The sequence below is a fragment of the Vulpes vulpes genome, chromosome 11 (genome assembly GCF_048418805.1).
Source record: "Vulpes vulpes isolate BD-2025 chromosome 11, VulVul3, whole genome shotgun sequence".
In the NCBI taxonomy this organism is placed as follows: Eukaryota; Metazoa; Chordata; class Mammalia; order Carnivora; family Canidae; genus Vulpes; species Vulpes vulpes.
In genome coordinates, this window is record NC_132790.1 from 57,199,681 (window position 1) to 57,216,614 (window position 16,934).

General features: G+C 43.5%; 1 protein-coding gene across 5 annotated transcripts in view; it reads left to right on the plus strand.

The window, feature by feature from the left end:
- Nucleotides 1-16,934, plus strand: part of STAC (SH3 and cysteine rich domain) — a 152,336-nt gene that overhangs the window by 93,261 nt on the left and 42,141 nt on the right. For all 5 annotated transcript variants that reach the window (XR_011995217.1, XM_072726401.1, XM_072726402.1 and 2 more), the window contains 4 exons: nt 3,231-3,331; nt 4,889-4,970; nt 6,055-6,170; nt 12,346-12,424. Coding sequence is in view for 4 of the 5 variants with exons in the window: in XM_072726401.1 (XP_072582502.1) it covers nt 3,231-3,331; nt 4,889-4,970; nt 6,055-6,170; nt 12,346-12,424 (378 nt within the window). In the remaining variant the exon portion in view is untranslated. The remainder of the gene's footprint in view (nt 1-3,230; nt 3,332-4,888; nt 4,971-6,054; nt 6,171-12,345; nt 12,425-16,934) is intronic.

Genomic DNA, 16,934 nt, shown 5'->3' on the forward strand with positions numbered 1-16,934 from the left:
AAAATTGTTGGTAATTTTCCCGGGTACAAAATTCTAGGTTAGAAATTCTTTTCTCTCAGCATTTTGACATTCCACAATTTTTTAGGGTACCTGATCTTCTAGTTTTCTGGTTGCTATCCACTCTCCTTCTTTTCGGCCAAATTCCTTGCCATTCCTCCTCCAGTTGCTTTCTATCTTCTGAAAACATGTTGAACTCTCTTCTATGCTTGCCAGTCTTCCCAGGGACCTTGTTATTTGGGGTTAATACCACTTTTTATTCCTGAACTGACATTGTAGTGGGCTTTGGTATGAATAAATGGGACTCTCGTGTGGCCAGTCCACCATGTCTACTCAAAGTCTAGTGACGTCTTTATGTTTCAGAGCATATAAATCCGTGCAATCCCCTTTGCATATATTTCAACACTATTACTGTTAGCAACCTTAGGAGGTCTTAGAAGTATTGCCATTTTATTAGGAGACAGCTGAGGTCCCAAGAATGTTAGTAGCTTTCTTAGGTTTAAAAGGCCAGCATGAGACAGATTCTAATTTAAAACCATGTTTTTCCCGCTTTTACTGAGGCATAAGGGTCACATTCAGTGAGACCAGTGGGACCTTTGAGATGGAAGCCAGTAGTAGCAAGTTAGACCGTAGCTTTCCCATATCTTGTTATAGTAAACTAACACCACTAAGTTATATGAATTATCCCTTTGAACTATTCTCTGAACCATAGAATATGGACTTTCCTCTTCAGTCACTCCTGCTATTCCATAAGAAAAATTGGAACACCTAAAACCAAATTATTGCTGGTGATCTGACTCATTCAAATAGTGTATTAGAACCAACAAGGAAAACTGAAATTATGGTGTTTGGGTCTCAAAGAAAATATACCTTCATATATAGGGGTGCTATTTCAGAGTCTAGTATACAATGAAATAACTCCTCTTTGAGCCTTTTACTTAAATTCTCTCATAGGGCACAAATAACATTCTCTAATTTGAAAACAAAAAATAAGTGATTGCTTTCAAAGTCCAGTATCTAGAAGACATTACAGTAATCACTCTCAAAAAAGACAAAGAGCCTTTCCAACTAGTATTTATGAACAACCTCACATACCCAGTGATTTGTGTTTGTTTATATGTCACTTTGACTCTCTGTGTTGTAAGAGCAGACACACTTTGTGTTAAATGATATCTTCTCAAAGGGAATTTTCAGGTAATACCTTCTGAAAGGTTCGTGGATCTTTGTCCAGATGAGAGTTTGCTCATTGCTTTTCCCAGCTAAATATCATGTTCCTGTATTCCCTTTTTTATTGTCTAATTATCTCCATTCATATCTTTGTGTACCCTCAATAAAGGGAGGACGTTTTCGGGTCAAGAAGTAGAAAAGTGAAATTAGACACAACCTCCTCTGACCTAGACCCTCAAACTTCTCATCTGTGGGATAAAATCATACCTACAGAGGATCTTCAAGTCCTTCTTCAGCTCTTGAATGCTGCTTCTACACCATCAATGAATCAATGCCACTTAATTATCTCAGTCCAGTCACCCCTGCTTCCATACATGTGTAACTGTGAGGGAATTTGTTGGTTAATGTAATTAACACATTTATTGGACATCATACTCAGAGCTGGGTACACAGTAGCAGATGAACAAACATGGCCCTTGGTCTCTTTGGGTTCACAGTCCAAGAGAAAAGGCATACAAAAGCATACTCTTGAATGAATCATTGTGATAAATACTGTGAACAACAACAAAGTGCTATAAGAAAGAATAATAATAATTTTTAAAAGATAATTTGGACTAGAAAGGGATAATGTGGCCAAGAAAGCTTCATGGGAGGAATGACAGGAGACACAAAGGATGAGGATTGGCTAGCCAGGTGAGGAGTGATAGAGAAAGAATCTGGGCATTTAGGGTAGCATATGTGAAAGACCCTGAGGATTTAAAGAGCTCAAGCCTTCAGGGAATGCACAGAAGTCCATGTAGCTAGAGCTGAGTGAACAAGGGGGTTGGCCTGAGAGAGAGACAGATATAGGCTCCCACCAAACCATACAAAGCCTCCCCACCATCTGAGCATTTTGTATAACATCAGAAAGGCAGGAAGAACCTGCTGATAGCTGTTTACAGAGAGGGAGGTGATTCAAGTCGTGTTGAAATGATCGTCCTGGTTCATTGAAGGAAAACAAAAACAGACAAATGGGTTCCATTAGGAATTCGAGGAATTCGTCCTGACAAGGGCTGGTGGTGGTTTGGGTGAGGAAGCAATGTTGGAAAAGAGTGGTTTTCACACATGATCTTGGGGTGTCACCAGTTTGCTTCCGCAGTCAGCTGTGTATAGCTGAAAGCTATAAACTCCCATTTGGGTGGCCCATTTTGTGACACTTGTGAAGAGCCTACCAGCTTCCTCTGTCTTGCATTTCTTGTCCTGGACCAAGTGGATACAGAAAATCTCCCACTCTGACATCCTAGCCTCACCTTCCTCTTAAGCTGCTCTGGAGAGCATGAATGCACCCCTCCCAAGTGCCTGATGCCCCCCAGGCCCATACTCTTGTCCCCTAGCACTGCTGCCTTGAGCCTCACTGCAGAAGCACAGTTATCAAGGCACCTCTTTCCTCCTCCGCCTCCATTCTTCCCACCCCATCATTGCACCCTGTCCTGGAGGGCTGTGTGACTCCCCACAGCAATGCTCTCACAGCTACCCTCCTCCTCTTCCTCTTTAACCAGGCAGGAGCTGATGTCAGATCCAGCCCTCTGTCTCCACTTCAGGTACCATCAGCCCCTCTCTCACACAGACCATGCCGTTCCCCCTTTATTGGCCATTTTCCCAAGAGTCTGTCCAACAGCTCAGACTCTGTGATAGGAACTTGGGTAAAAATGGGCAAAATTTCAGCACTTGCATTTCTTGCAAGACAAATAGAAGAACAGAAACAGGTGGCCTATATGAAGAGCAGAGAAAGTGGCATTTGCTAGCTTGAATTGAGTGAACAGTGACATGGAGGAGGCTGAGATTTTTCTGGAGTAATGAAGAGGAAAGGAGCAGAAAGAAACCAGAGCTGGGACCATAAGTAAAAGATGTGGGAGAAGGTCAAGGAATCTGCCATAAGATCTTGTCCATTTCGAAAGCATCATGCTAAAGTCACAGAAAAGAAGAATTACCTGGGTTTGGGAGGTATCCACTTTTTCAGGGACTTCACACTAGTCACCAGGTAAAGGCAGGTTATATCCTAACCAAAGCTCGCGCATGTCTGACAGGAGCAAACGCTAAGCATGGGCTGCGCTGCAAGGCCTGTAAGACGAGCCTCCACCACAAGTGCATGGATGGCCTAGCACCCCAGCGGTGCATGGGCAAGCTGGTAAGGGCTGGTGCCAGGAGTGAGCCCATAACCCCCTGCACATCAATACTCCATCCCTGTGGCACCCTGATAGCTGGACACTAGGAAGGCAGCCCCCAAGTCCCTGGCCTACCAACCAGGCTTCTTCATTGGCATAATGATCAAGCAGAAGAAAAGCTTCATCAACCCATGAGGCAAATGCTCCGCATGCGATAAGGACTCTGTGCCCTTAACAGGGTAACCCACTTGTCCCGGGTTGGAACTTTTTCAATTTTAGCCCTGGAAGTCTTACATCCTGTTACTGTTGGTGTTTTAAAGATGAAAGTCAGGCATTTCTGGGACCCTCTCAGCCCAGAAAAACTAGGGGGCTGGTCACATCAGTGCTAAATTGGCTGATAGGTCAGTAGATGTCAAGAAGGGGAGAGCTATTAACCACCATCCCCAAAAGTGAAGAGAGTAATAAAAATCGACACACCACTTTAACAGATCGTGGTGGCCAAGCCAAGGAAGGTCAAATGCCCCTGGCCCATTCTAGGCTGGTCATGGCATCTTGGGTGTGTGGGCTTCAGTCCTGGTGCCACATGTTGATAAAAAGCAACCCAGAGCACTTTTAAAGGTATTGATTCTAGGATGGCCAAAAACGTGTCAAAGGGACCAAGAATGTCTACCCTCAAGGTACTTAGGTTATGACAGCTGCCTTCAAAAAAATTTAAAACCAGTCACACAGAAGAGGAATTCTCTCTCCTGTGGCTCCAGGAAGAAGATCTAGAATCAGTAGATTACTAAGTCTTAAAGAGATAATGTCACCAACGACCTGCCTCCATGGTTAGTAAGAGCTCCTTCCCCCCACCCCCCAACAATGGCAGTTTTCAAATAAAGGAAGATACCACTTGCCAGGAACAATCCTTGGTGAGGATTCTGGAATTCCACTAGGGGCTGGGCTACAAAGTTCTCTTCCAACACTGGGATATAGTAAGTCAAGATTCTTAGAGAGTCCATCTCCTTACCCTGATTGGCAATGTCCTCTTCTCTAAAACCTCTGCCTCACATGTTCCCCTCCTCCTCCAATGGTGATTCCCATAAGCCAAGGCAAAGACCAAGAATGAGGGGTGAAAAAACATAACAGAGTCTAGAACACAAGGCAAATGACTCTGGGTGGAGCTTGTAATATATACAAGCTCCCTTCGGCCTCCCTCTGAGGTGTGCTTCCCCTTACCCAGGCCTTTTATGATTTTAATAAATCTCAGTAGTAAACCTTGGTGAAATAATGCATGCCAGTCCAGTTGTATCCTGGGACATAATGAGGAGGCTGGACACAAGGGAGGCTGCTATGGTCTGCAAAAGGAGAGGCAGGAAAGGGAAGGCCAGGGCTGGGACTTGCTTTCTAGGTGGAGTGTAGCTTTCTTATAGCCACCTGTGCCACCTGCCCCCCAGGGATAAATTCTAGGGATGTCGGCATCTTAAAGGTGACAGAGGAGTGCCCCCTGGAGAAACCAGCTGTATTATTTTCAGAGCTCTTGCATGGTTTTCTCCATCTCATCAGTGACATTAAGCCTTTCTCTTTCTCTCTCTCTCCAGCCAAAAGGGTTTCGGCGTTACTACAGCTCCCCCTTGCTCATTCATGAGCAGTTTGGATGCATTAAAGAAGTTATGCCCATTGGTGAGTTGGGACGCTGATGGATTGAGCTGGGTTTTGAGCAGCAATGTCAGCATTAACAGCTGTCGCTGTCTCAGGACCACAAATCCAGCGGGGTGTGTCTGCATGTCTGTCTGGTGGTGGTGTATTGGGTTATGATTATTTGTTTTGCTGGAGAGGAAACAGAAGGAGAAGCAAATTCTGCTCTCCCTGATGAAACTTGAAAAACACCCAAGTCCCAACGGCTGCTGATATGCTATTCCACCCATCAGCAGCATGACAGAGTGGAGAGAACGTGGGGCATAGCATCCCACAGACCCGGCTCCGAGCCCAACTTCCCACTGACCAACTTACTGTGTGTCTGGACAAGGTCCTCAACCTATCAGATCCTATAAAAGAAGAACAGCAAAGGCTGCTTTTCATAATTATTGTACAAAAATGTAAATTATAGACCAACACTTGGAAGGAACTCTGTGAATATCAGTGTTTCTTTAATGAGGACAAAAAAATATCTGATATTTATAGATATTTTTGGCTTGAATTTATTCTTTAACAATATCTTTCAGTTCACTTCTATTTTTTTTCTCTCTCCCTCTGAGAATCTCTACATCTCTTTTTTATCTTTGGATAGGGGGCAAGTTTTAAACTAGAAATTTAGAAACTAGAAAGCTTCTAAACAAATTCGTGAGGCCTGGTAATGTCAAATTCTTTCAACTTGCCTCCTACTGTAAACTTTGTGTCTCACTCAAGGGTTCATACCTTGGTGAGCAGCACCTCACATCAAAGGAAATAACCTTGAAATCAGTCCTGGGGATGAATGACAAAAGAGGAAAGCCAATAAATCAGGAAGTGTCTAGGAGCAGAGAGCCCTGGCTGCAAGTGGTGGGTGCATGGGAAGGGTCTAGCCAATGGCACATACTGTGGGAGTCCATCTGCCAGGAAAGCTTGACTACACAAAGCTCCATTTGCCCAGGGATTAGTGAGTCTGTGGCACAGAACTTTCTTCTTGAGTGCCGTTGACCCAGGAGGTGCGATAAATTGTTGACTGCACTCCTGATGGTGAGTGGAGGAAACCTGTCACTCAAATGACCTTTCTCTTCTGTTGCAGCCTGTGGCAATAAGGTGGACCCTGTCTACGAGACCCTCCGCTTCGGCACCTCCCTGGCCCAGAGAACAAAGAAGGGCAGCTCTGGCAGTGGCTCTGATTCGCCTCACAGAACCTCTGTAATTATCCCCTTCTTCCCTCAGTCCACCTGCATTGCTCTGAGGAGGGCAGACCTCAGGCGCTGCAGGGCAAGGAGCTTCCCATAAATACATCATGAGGGCATGTCTGTTGGGAGTCAGGCAGTCTCTGAAGTGAAATCCCAGCTCCCCTGGACTACTAAAGATTAAATTCCTGTTTGTTGCCAACACCCAGGGATCATTTTATTTTGGTCCTCAAACTCCATGCTCTTGGCCTCACGCTCCTTGAAACTCCGTGTACCCTCCCCCTTCTCCCAATATTAGATAGCATGGCAGTTAACACAAAGCAATGGCAGAGGCAGGGAAGTCCCAGCTGTGGCCAGTTCCAGCTACATAAAAGTTTAAGAATACAACTCTTTCTCACATTTCCTAAGTCTTTTCTCTCTAAGACAAGGCACTCCCCTAGTTTCATGCAAAAACTGACCTTCCCAGAGGCACTGGACCTGTAACTTAATTGGGCCTGTCTCCACAAGACAATCCCCCTCCCAGACCCCTCTCCTACATTTTATTTGGTCTAAAATGGCTGTCCGGTGCATCTTTGTGACATGCTATCATCATCCTGTCTCTGGCTCTCCCAACCAGAATTTCTATAAATGCCTCAAGATGCCACACAGCTCTGCCACTCATGCTGAAGGCCATTATCCTGCCTTGCAGAGACAAGAAACTTCTGGTTCCTGTTGTCAGTTAGTATAGCTTACACCCAGATACTGGTTCCACTGTTACAGGGACTTCAGGTGAGCCACCAGGTGGTCTGCCCAGCTGGGTCCTGTCAACATCAAGTGATTAGGGTGGATCATGGGAGGAGAGGAGGGCTATACTCCTCAGAGGGGTTCTTGGGCTGAGAGGAAGCAGCTCCCTCAACAGGTGCAGGTCAATCCACAGGATAACCGAGATTATGGTCTATGGTTAAATATGTAGGTCAAGTGGGTAGTTGAGTAGGTAGGTTTGAAGGCCCTCTGGTTGATGCCATGTGGTTATCCTAGATGCCACCTTTAAAATTCACTGCAAGCCCCATTCTTCGTGCATCCCACTAATTTCTAAGAAAGGAGAACCAAAAAGTGTTTTACTCTTTTTCCTTGCTGAACCTAAAATTGATGTCAGTTAGTTTTCTGTTTTACTCAGCAAATATGAATTGAGTGCCTATAGTTCACTAGCACTGTACAGGACACATGACTTCTTACCCTCAGGATTCACAACTTATTTCCAAAGACAAAAGCAGTGGAGAACAAAAGTAGATGGTGATGACATTAGTTAGCACTTTCTAAGAAATAAACTTTGCTATGTCTTGTACTGTTTTTATTAAGAATAGGAACATAACATACATGTTAAGAGTATCATAATAATGATGAGCACTGCAGGATTTCAGAGTAAAGAAGGAAAATGTTTCAGTAGACATTGCCCTCAAAGTAGTGCAGGTATAAGTCGTGACATTTTAAGATACCTGGTCCTGATGATCTCCATAGGGGGGGGCTATAAATCAGATTGGCAGTCCCAACGATAATGTTGGTTTTGGCTACATGGATTGAATAAATATAAGAGTATAAGCAAAGTTTCTAGCACAGAGCCCAGCACTCAATTAATGGAGGTTGATGCTGCTTTATTTTCATTAAGCATTTAGCCCTTAGATGGATTTTCTTTGAATTTGAGTTATTATGAAGTGAAACAAGGGTGTAATCCACTAGAAAGGTAAATATGTTCTCTGAGAAGAGCACTTCCCAGGCTGTTCGTTAATGGGGCCCATTCTTGGGCTCTGTAAGAGGCTGGACCCATTCCAGGGTTCCACTCTGCTCTCCTGCTCAGCCTGTCTCCTCTGATGTGTCCTCCAGTCACTCTTAAGTTGAGGATGTTCTCAGGGCTTTGCTTTGGCTTGGCCTTCCTGTGCTACAGGCTCTTCCTGGTTATCTCATTCACATCCCTCTGGTCCAATCACCATGGCTAAGCTGATGACTCCTGAGACACTTCTAGTCCTACAGATATCTCTGAATCAGTATGTCCAAGCTCAAATGATGCTCCACTGGTGACTGGGTCCTAATAACTCAGAACACAGATGTGTGTCAAAAGCACCCTATCCTCTTTGCTGGAGGTTTGACTCTCATCATCTCTCACCCAGATTATTTCAAAGGAATAGCTATGTTCTCCTCTCCCTTTTGAATCTACTCTTTCAATACCTCCAGATTTATCAGCTTTTAAAGAAAGACCTTATGCAATTTTCCAAATTGAAACATTGTACTGTCTTGCTTATACCTGAACAACAGTGCCCAAACTCTAGCAAGGCACATGAGGCCTGTCACTCTCCTGAAGACTCACCTTCCCTTGAACATGCCAAGCTCTTTGACATCTTCATACCTTAGGACATGCTGTTCCCCCAGTTGAAGTTCTTTAAGGCCAGCTTGGTTTTTAAACAAACTGTAAAGAGTTCTCAGACTCTCCCAAGCATGATGAATTGCTCCTCCTACAGGCCCTCAAAGAATTTCTTATAGGATAGAGATAATTGCAATGTAATTTTCTGCTTTTGCCTCTTTCCTGAACTAGGTACTGATCAACTATGTATGGGGGCCCATGTATAGTTATACCAGTGCCTGGCATCTAGTGGGTACTCAAGAACTGCTTAAAGAGTGAGGAAGAAGTAACAGGAATTCTTAAAAACTGACCTCAGAACCCTCAAAATTGATATGCCCTTTTGTTGCTTATGCCCCGAGTTCCATGCATGCTTTGCAGCTCTCTGGATAGCCACACTCTTCCCAGTTGCTGGGCCTTGCCCACATCTTGTTTCTACTTCCCTGAAGACAACATCTCTCTTCTGGGTCTGGGTTGGGTACCCTTTTCCTGGGCACCGTAACAACTAATTCATCATTCATAGTATTTGCAGATTGCTTGGTACTTTTTACTTTTGTGTTTCACTTTTCTTTAGTTTTCTCCTCAGCTAGGCTAAGCTGCTCAAACACAAGGACTCTTGACTCACTTCTTATTTCTGTTGTTTTAAGCCAGAGATTTTTAAACTTTCGTGGGTATCTGGATCCATGGAAGAGCTTTGTAAAAATGTAAAAATCAAGGCCCTGTCCTACTACAGTAAACCTGGGTCTCTGTGTGCTTCATTAGCCTTCCAGGTGGTTCTGATTCCCACCAAAGATGGAGAACTGCTGATGTGTATATCATGTCCTTAATCACACATACCACATCACATTTTTCTTAGGAGAGTGAAGAGAGTCATTTTTCCCAATAAGTTGCTTCCCCAAAAGCCATGTAGAGCTGGCTGTCAGCCTATAGCCATCACCCCTTACAAATCAAGACTTTTTGCCCAAAAGAAAAACACAGAGCAGAGAGACTCCTGTCCACTGACTTGCATCCAAGTAGTCCTTTCTCAGGTCTCTGGTGAGAGCCCAGTATATCCTCAATCCACTTCTAGTGCCTGCATCTCCCATGCTCAACGGGGGCTGGCATTAGTGGAAAGATAAATGGAAAGCCAACCTAGAGAGGCAAGAACAGAGAGTGGGCTCCACAGAGATGACCCCGAGGTATCCACACTGGCAGTGGATGGCTGCCCCTGCGGTCCTGAGCTGTGCCAAACTCAGATGAGGAGACATCCTCAGAAACACTCCGCAGCAATGAACATGTTAGCCTCCACAGTCTGTTCCCAGGGCAGAAGTAGCAAGAATGTCAGGGAGATGATTTAAGAATGTCCAGTTTGCTTTTCCGTCTGAAGTGGTTTAGTTTCTAGCAATGTCTGTACCCTACAGACTGGTTCTCAAGGCAAAAGACACAGTTTTCCGAATGTCAATAAGGTATCCATTCATCACAGTCCATTTAAACTTCCTGACACTGGTTCTATCAGTAAATATTCTCGGAATTGTGCTCAGTGAAGGCATTGTTCTCAGAGCTGCAGGAAGACAAAGACAAATCAAATTGTACTTAAATACCTGTCACTTCACTCTTTCCCCAGAGTCCAACTTGCTTCAATGAAGAAAACAGAAACGATTGGTACTTTAAAATGATTTTGCTTCCTTCCTGCAGGGTCAAATGATAATGAACTTCAGCCGCTTGCCATCTTTGCAGTTTTGTTATGTCCTAAAGCTAACATATTCCCATAGCAAACTCTGTCCCACATGTTTATTTTCTTCCATTGACTTTACATTGTCTGAAAGTCACTGCCTGGCTGTTTCTAAATCGTTAGGTTTCTTTTAATGTGTTTTCAAATGTTCTAGAATATAAAAGGCTTGATGGCTTTGGGAAGGCCAGCAAAAACCAATTTCAAAAACTTTCTGGGAGTTGGTTGGCTAGTTTGTGAAAAATCTTCAGTTTCATAAGATTAAATTAACATAATAATAGCAACTTTTGTTCAGAAATAGTGAGCTTCAAAGGAGCAGGGTATAAGTGACTTAGAGACCCTGTGACATTTATTTTTTTTCCTTTCTTTCTGATGTGTCATGAAAGTAAGAATGGCTGGGAAAAATCTTAAACCTAAATTGTAGCAATAAGTCTCTAGAGGGTGGTGCTAAAGTGCTGGAGAGCTGACTGGGAAGGCAAACTTGTTTCTTTCAAATAAGATATAAACAAACTGTTTTCAAAGTAGGACTCTCCTCTAAGGCCCCCCAAATTCCTCTTCCAAAGAGGCGGGAGCCAGGCAAATGAAAGCCAGGTCTATGACCCTTAGAAAGAGGCAATCAGTGGTGTGCCAATAAGTGTTTAACCACCACCTGGGGGCCAGACCCTTATCTGTGGCATTTGCCAATTCCCTGGAGTAAATACTCTCACCCAGGCCTATTTCACACTCCCGATTTGATGGCCCTGACGGTTCTCACCAGCCCATGTGAGTCACTTCAGCACGCCACCAGATAAAGCTCAGTTGCATGAGCTCTGGAAATGACCCTGGGGGTTCGTACCCTAGGTCCAGCACTTAGTAGCTGTGGGACCTTAAGAAGGGTTACTGTTTTCTCCCTGGGCCCCACATTCCTATCTGAAAAATAAGTCTATTGTAGGATTACCATGAAGAATAAACGGATATTTATATCTGTTTGTGTAATATAGAATAAACGGATATTTATATCCGTTTGTGTAATATATATTACACAAAACAGCATGTGATAAATGAGCAGTAACCATTAGCCATTTAGAGTGATGTTGTTGTTATTTCTATAACCGAGGTAGAAGGATGACTATGGCCTCTCATATTAAAGAAAAAGAAAAGGCAGAGTAAATGTTACATAAATAATTTTGCAGCGAGGGAAATAGCATTGACCTCGTACCTAGGTGATGCATCCCTCAATGCTACATCATGTTCTCTATAATTAATACAAACCTTCCTCAACTCATGATGGGGTTTCATACTGATAAAGTCATCATAAGTTAAAAATACCCTAAGTCAAAAATGCATTCACTACAACTAACCTCCCGAACATCATAACTTAGCCTGGCCTGACTTAAATGGGCTCAGAACACTTACATTCACCTACAGTTGGGCACAATCATCTAGCAAAAAGCCTATTTAATAATAAAGTGTTGACTATCTCAATAGATTGAAACTGTACTGAAGTGACAAACAGAATGGCAGTGTGGACACAGAAGCATTGTCAGTGTGCCGGTTGTTCACCCTTACGATCACATGGCTGACCCTGGCCTGTGGACGCTGTTCAGCATCACCAGAGACAATTGTCCCACATAATTTCAGCCCAGGAAAAGATACAAATTCAAAACTCAATGTACAGTTTCCACTGAATGAGCATTGTAAAGACAAAAAATCACAAGTCAAATCATCGTGGGGGCTATGTATATTTAAAAATCACCTATAAAAGAGCTTTAGTTTTAGTGAGAATTTGACCTGACAGGATATGGACAGGAATTCTGATTTCTCTCTTTTGTCTCTTCCTGGGAAGAAGCCCGAACTATGACCTATGCATCTAGGTGTTCATTCAGCACTCACTGAATGCCTATTCCCTGAGCCTGCAGACACACCTGAAGGGAGCTGCAGTGCCCACACAGACTCTCTAAAGCTAGCCAAACAGACCAGAGAGCAATGATTGGATTCATCAGACAGTGTCAGGCCTTAATTCCTGAATTAATTCCTGACACCTTAATTCCTCTGCTGACATCAAATTTCTCTGCTCAGTTGGTCCACTGAAGTAATTTTGTTCATTACATGCTACTCCCTCTTTTCTCTAAGACTTCAGATCTCGTGGAGGTTCCTGAAGAAGCTGATGGGCCAGGAGGCGGGTGTGATCCACGGAAACGCAGCAACAGTGGTGAGTATGCGAGCAGGAAGGCAGGCATCACCTCAGCACAGATGTGAATGGCACTGCTTATCCAGGTGTACAGCCAGGGAAAGCTGATTTCCAGTTCCCTTATTTCTCTGCTAGCTCTGGAATTCAGTCTGAGCAAGTGTTCAATATTCTGGAGGGAAACTGGGCATAATTACTGGTGGATCTCCATGATTTGACTACATTTCCTGACTTCTGGATCCTGAGTTCTCATCCCTTATAGACTTAGATACATTGAGGCCTGGGAGTCACTTCTGGAACATTTTGTTAATACATCATTTCCCTCACTGACCTACATTAGATTAGCAAACCATTCTGGAAAGAAGCTACTCCCTGCTATAGCTGAAGTACCCCCAAACCACTTGGGTGGTGGCTCTAGGTAAGTATGGTCCTCACACTTGTCTCCTCCCCAACAGAAATAACTAATACACAAAAAGTGATCTGTATGACCTAACCAAACATTCTCTATTAATACTATTTAATTTTCTCATAGCTTAGGCCTTTGTTAACAATAATTTCTAAGATTTTTGTTGAATGCTAACTACATACTATTGCTTGCTAACATTAAAAAAGAACAACCTCTTAAACAACCTCTTAAACCACAGTTTAAAGAAACAATCAGCCCCTTAAGGATGAATCTTGCCGAGCCTCTCTGATGTCAGGAACTACTTAATCTTCATTCATTTATGCAAAAGGTATTTATGAAGTATTTACTATGACCAACAAAAGTACATGAGTCACAAGCTGTCCTCAGGGTCGCTCATAACGTAGCAAAGTTGCAGGTTCTGATTCCTGTCGTTAAGCTGGGCCGAATGCCTTCTTCTGGTGGAAGTTACCCCTGCCAGCTCTAATCCCTGCATGGGAAGCATGTGCCACCTTGAGTAGATGTTCCACCTGACTAGTCGCCTCTGCCCTTTCCAGACTGCAAGCAGCAGCTGAGCTACTTTATCAGCAACTATCTTACGGGTATCTCTTCCATTTCCTTAGCTCTAGGAGTTCATTTATGTCTCTTCTCTAGTTAGGACAGTGATTCCCTCATGAGAATCCTCGGTGATTCTCCTTCCTAAATAAGCATCAATGTTCACCAGGGCCCCCCTTGCCAAGCCCACTCACATCTGCTAGGGTAAGGATTCTTTGACATCATATGGGGAAAGCTGCACTTTCAGATCAATACAAACATTCATTGAGCACTTGGCAGTGCCATTAGAGAGACGATTTAGAGTGCCAGCTGCCAGGGGAACCTCACAGTAGGGCAGTAATGCCACAGGACCACCCAGCCCGAGTCTGTCTAGTGTCACACAAATGGCATCTGACTTCGGCCAGAATTCTTCAGCATCTGAGCACAAACTCACCAGACACTGGCATTAAACCAGACCTCCATTTTAACAGTTCAAGTCTGGTCATCTGTTCTGTCCCCTGAGTCTGACTTCTGCCTGCAGCCTTCCCTGACACGTATCACCAAATTGCTGATTGCTCATCACTAACTTCACCAGACATATTTGGTCCTCAACCCTTCCTTGCTCTGGAGGTTGACTGCTGGATTTCACTCAGTGGTCACATGGCTCCAAGCAGTGACCTAGCTTCTCTGCTTCAATCCCCTCACCTCTGAAATAAAGACAGAACTAATACCAAATCCGTAAAGTGTTGTGATCATTAAATGAAATAACGAATGTAAACACCACCCATCCATCGATGACTCCAAAACCTCCAGCTCCTTTGCCTCCAGATGCCTGTTGCCCGCTGGACATGGCCATCTGAATGTGGAATAGACATCATAAAGTTAACACACCCAAACTGGACTCTTGGTTCACTCACCCACCCCAACTGGCTCTTTCCAGTTGTCTCTGCTCAGTAAAGAGGAGTTCGATTTTGCTGGTTGATCTTACTTCAGGTCAAAACTTTTGGCATCAGACTTGTGCCTCCCCTTTTTCTCATATGTCATAGCCCATCTGTCAGTAAATCTTACTTCTGCTCTTCAAAATCATTCCTAGCATGTGCCCACCACTTACCTCCCTGCCTCAGGCATCTCAGTGTTATTGGTGCTTTTGCTCACCTGTTCCTCAGTACTTAAGGTCTCCGTTTGCCTTGGAGATTTCATTTTTTTAAGATTTTATTTATTTATTCATGACAGACACACAGAGAGAAACAGAGACACAGGCAGAGGGAGGAGCAGGCTCTTCGTGGGGAGCCTGACACAGGACTCAATCCCCAGACCTGGGATCAAGTCCCAAGCCAAAGGCAGACACCCAACTCCTGAGCCACCCAAGAGTCCTGCCCTTAAGATTTCTTTACTCCAAAAGTGATATTTGGAGCACATGGGTGGCTCAGTCAGTTAAGCATCTGCCTTTGGCTCAGGTCATGATCCCGGGGTCCTGGGATCAAGTTCCACATGACGCTCCCCTGCTCAGTGGGGAGTCTGTTTCTCCCTCTCCCTCTGCCCCTCTTCAGTGCCTGCACTCTTTCTCTCAAATAAATTTTAAAAACCTTAAAAAAATAAAAAGTGGTCTTCAATAAGTTTTTATAACGTGAGGAACTTTATTTAACAATCATCAAAGTGAAGCATGTTTGTTTGTAACAAACTCATCATAAGGTCATCAGGTGTCAGGGGCATAGCCTAGAGCCTCACCACTCTCAAGTGTGGCTCATGGACCAGCAGCCAGGGCATCACTTCAGAGGCTGTTAGAAATTCAGAACTTCAAGCCTTTCCAGAACTGCAGAATCAGAATTTGCATATGAATCTTATTAAAGTTCAAGAAGCGGATAAGAGGTCATTTAGTTCAACCCCCTCCCCTCCCCTCCAGTACACACAACACATACACATACACGCACGCACACACACAAACACATACTGTATGGATAAGGAAACTGAGGCATGGAGTAATACTCTCAAAGACACAAGTTGAATATTTGCCATTTCTTCTATGTTGAGAAGCATTTTTAGAGACTAATTCAAAGAAATCTGTTGAAAGAACTTAGCAAGCAGTAAACCTCTAGAAGGCTTTGGGGATCTATTAACTATTCCTTTGATCAGCAATAGCTTTCTTTACAATGCACCCTTGGAAGCTAGAGGGATTAATTATGCAGGAGTTTGCTTCAAAACATGTTCCCATGATTGGATTTAATCCCCTGTCCATGCAATTTGGGAAACAACAGAGAGAGAACACCCGCTTGTGTATCTGGACTCCCACTGGTCTCCCCACAGTCATGGCAAGGAGGGTGCTGGCTTTTCAGAAGCAGTGTTTGGCTTCCGGTCACAAGCTGTTCTGCATGACATGTTTCATTTATGTTCTAAAAACTACACAGTGCATACAGGTGTTATTTTTGCCAGACAAGTGTCATGTCAAAATCCTTGAGGAAGATTTCCAAAGGCACCTTGCAAGAGGATGCAGTTCATACCTCTTTCTTAATAAGCTGCATGCAGTCTGCTTTCTCTCTCATGAAAGATGTTGACCAGGTCTGACTGTTTCTGGTTGTTGTTTTCAACACTATTTGTGGATGCATCAGAAATACAGAGGGGAGAGTTGTTGGTCTTCACCTTTCACCAGAAACTCCAGTTGATGTGATGAGGAGAGGGAAAAGTAAAATCTGTTCTGCCTATTTCAGCTCAAAATGCCAAATAATGGACATTATTGGCTGCCTTCAATAATTGCATTTCAGTATGAGACTATGTGACTATAACTTTCCTGGAAGAGAAGCAGAGAGAAGAGAACATAAGTCAGACAAATCCTTAGAAATATTCTTCAAAAAGAACTGGGTTAATCAATCCACTGGAGGATATTACAAAGCCCAATGATACGTTACTTTTCACTGAAGCAAAGAAATTTTGCCCAGAAAGGAAAAAAGCAAGCTCAGATATGGAAAATTTATCCTTGCCTTTAACACACACTAGTTTTATATATCAAATTTTGACTTGTCACTCAGAAAATGAAGCAAATATTTTAGTGGCTTCTTTGGCAGATACCCAGAAATCTGCATGTCTATATCTGGAGCAGGTAAAAGTTTGTTGAAAAGCATAAAGGACTCTCTTTCCAGCTATGTCGAGGGCTGATATTTAGAGAAATTTTTTTCCACTTAACACGCCTAAAATTCCTGGGAAAAAGAATTAAAAAGAAAGTTCCACTTAATGCATGGCTGAGCTGGCAGCAAAATAAGGCAATTTCTTATAGTCTAGAAATGACAATAAAGCGTGACTGCAGAGACATAAGCAGGTAAAGGCCATTGTTTACTCTAAACATCCCAGCGGCCTCGGGTTGAGGAATAATCAGTCCCATGTATGGTCAATAGGGAACAAGACCTGGCAAGCTGGCAGAGTCATAGGTTCAATAAGAGGCCCTTTGGAAAAATGCTGATACCTCAAAAACCACCCTTAGTGGCACTAGGGAAAAAGAATGCCCTGCAGAGGAACTTAGTAAAGAGAAATGGTATATTGGCCTTAGGTGGGGAAGAAAAGAAAGAAGTGGAGTAGGAGCAAGAAAGAAGGAAAAAAGGAAGCAAA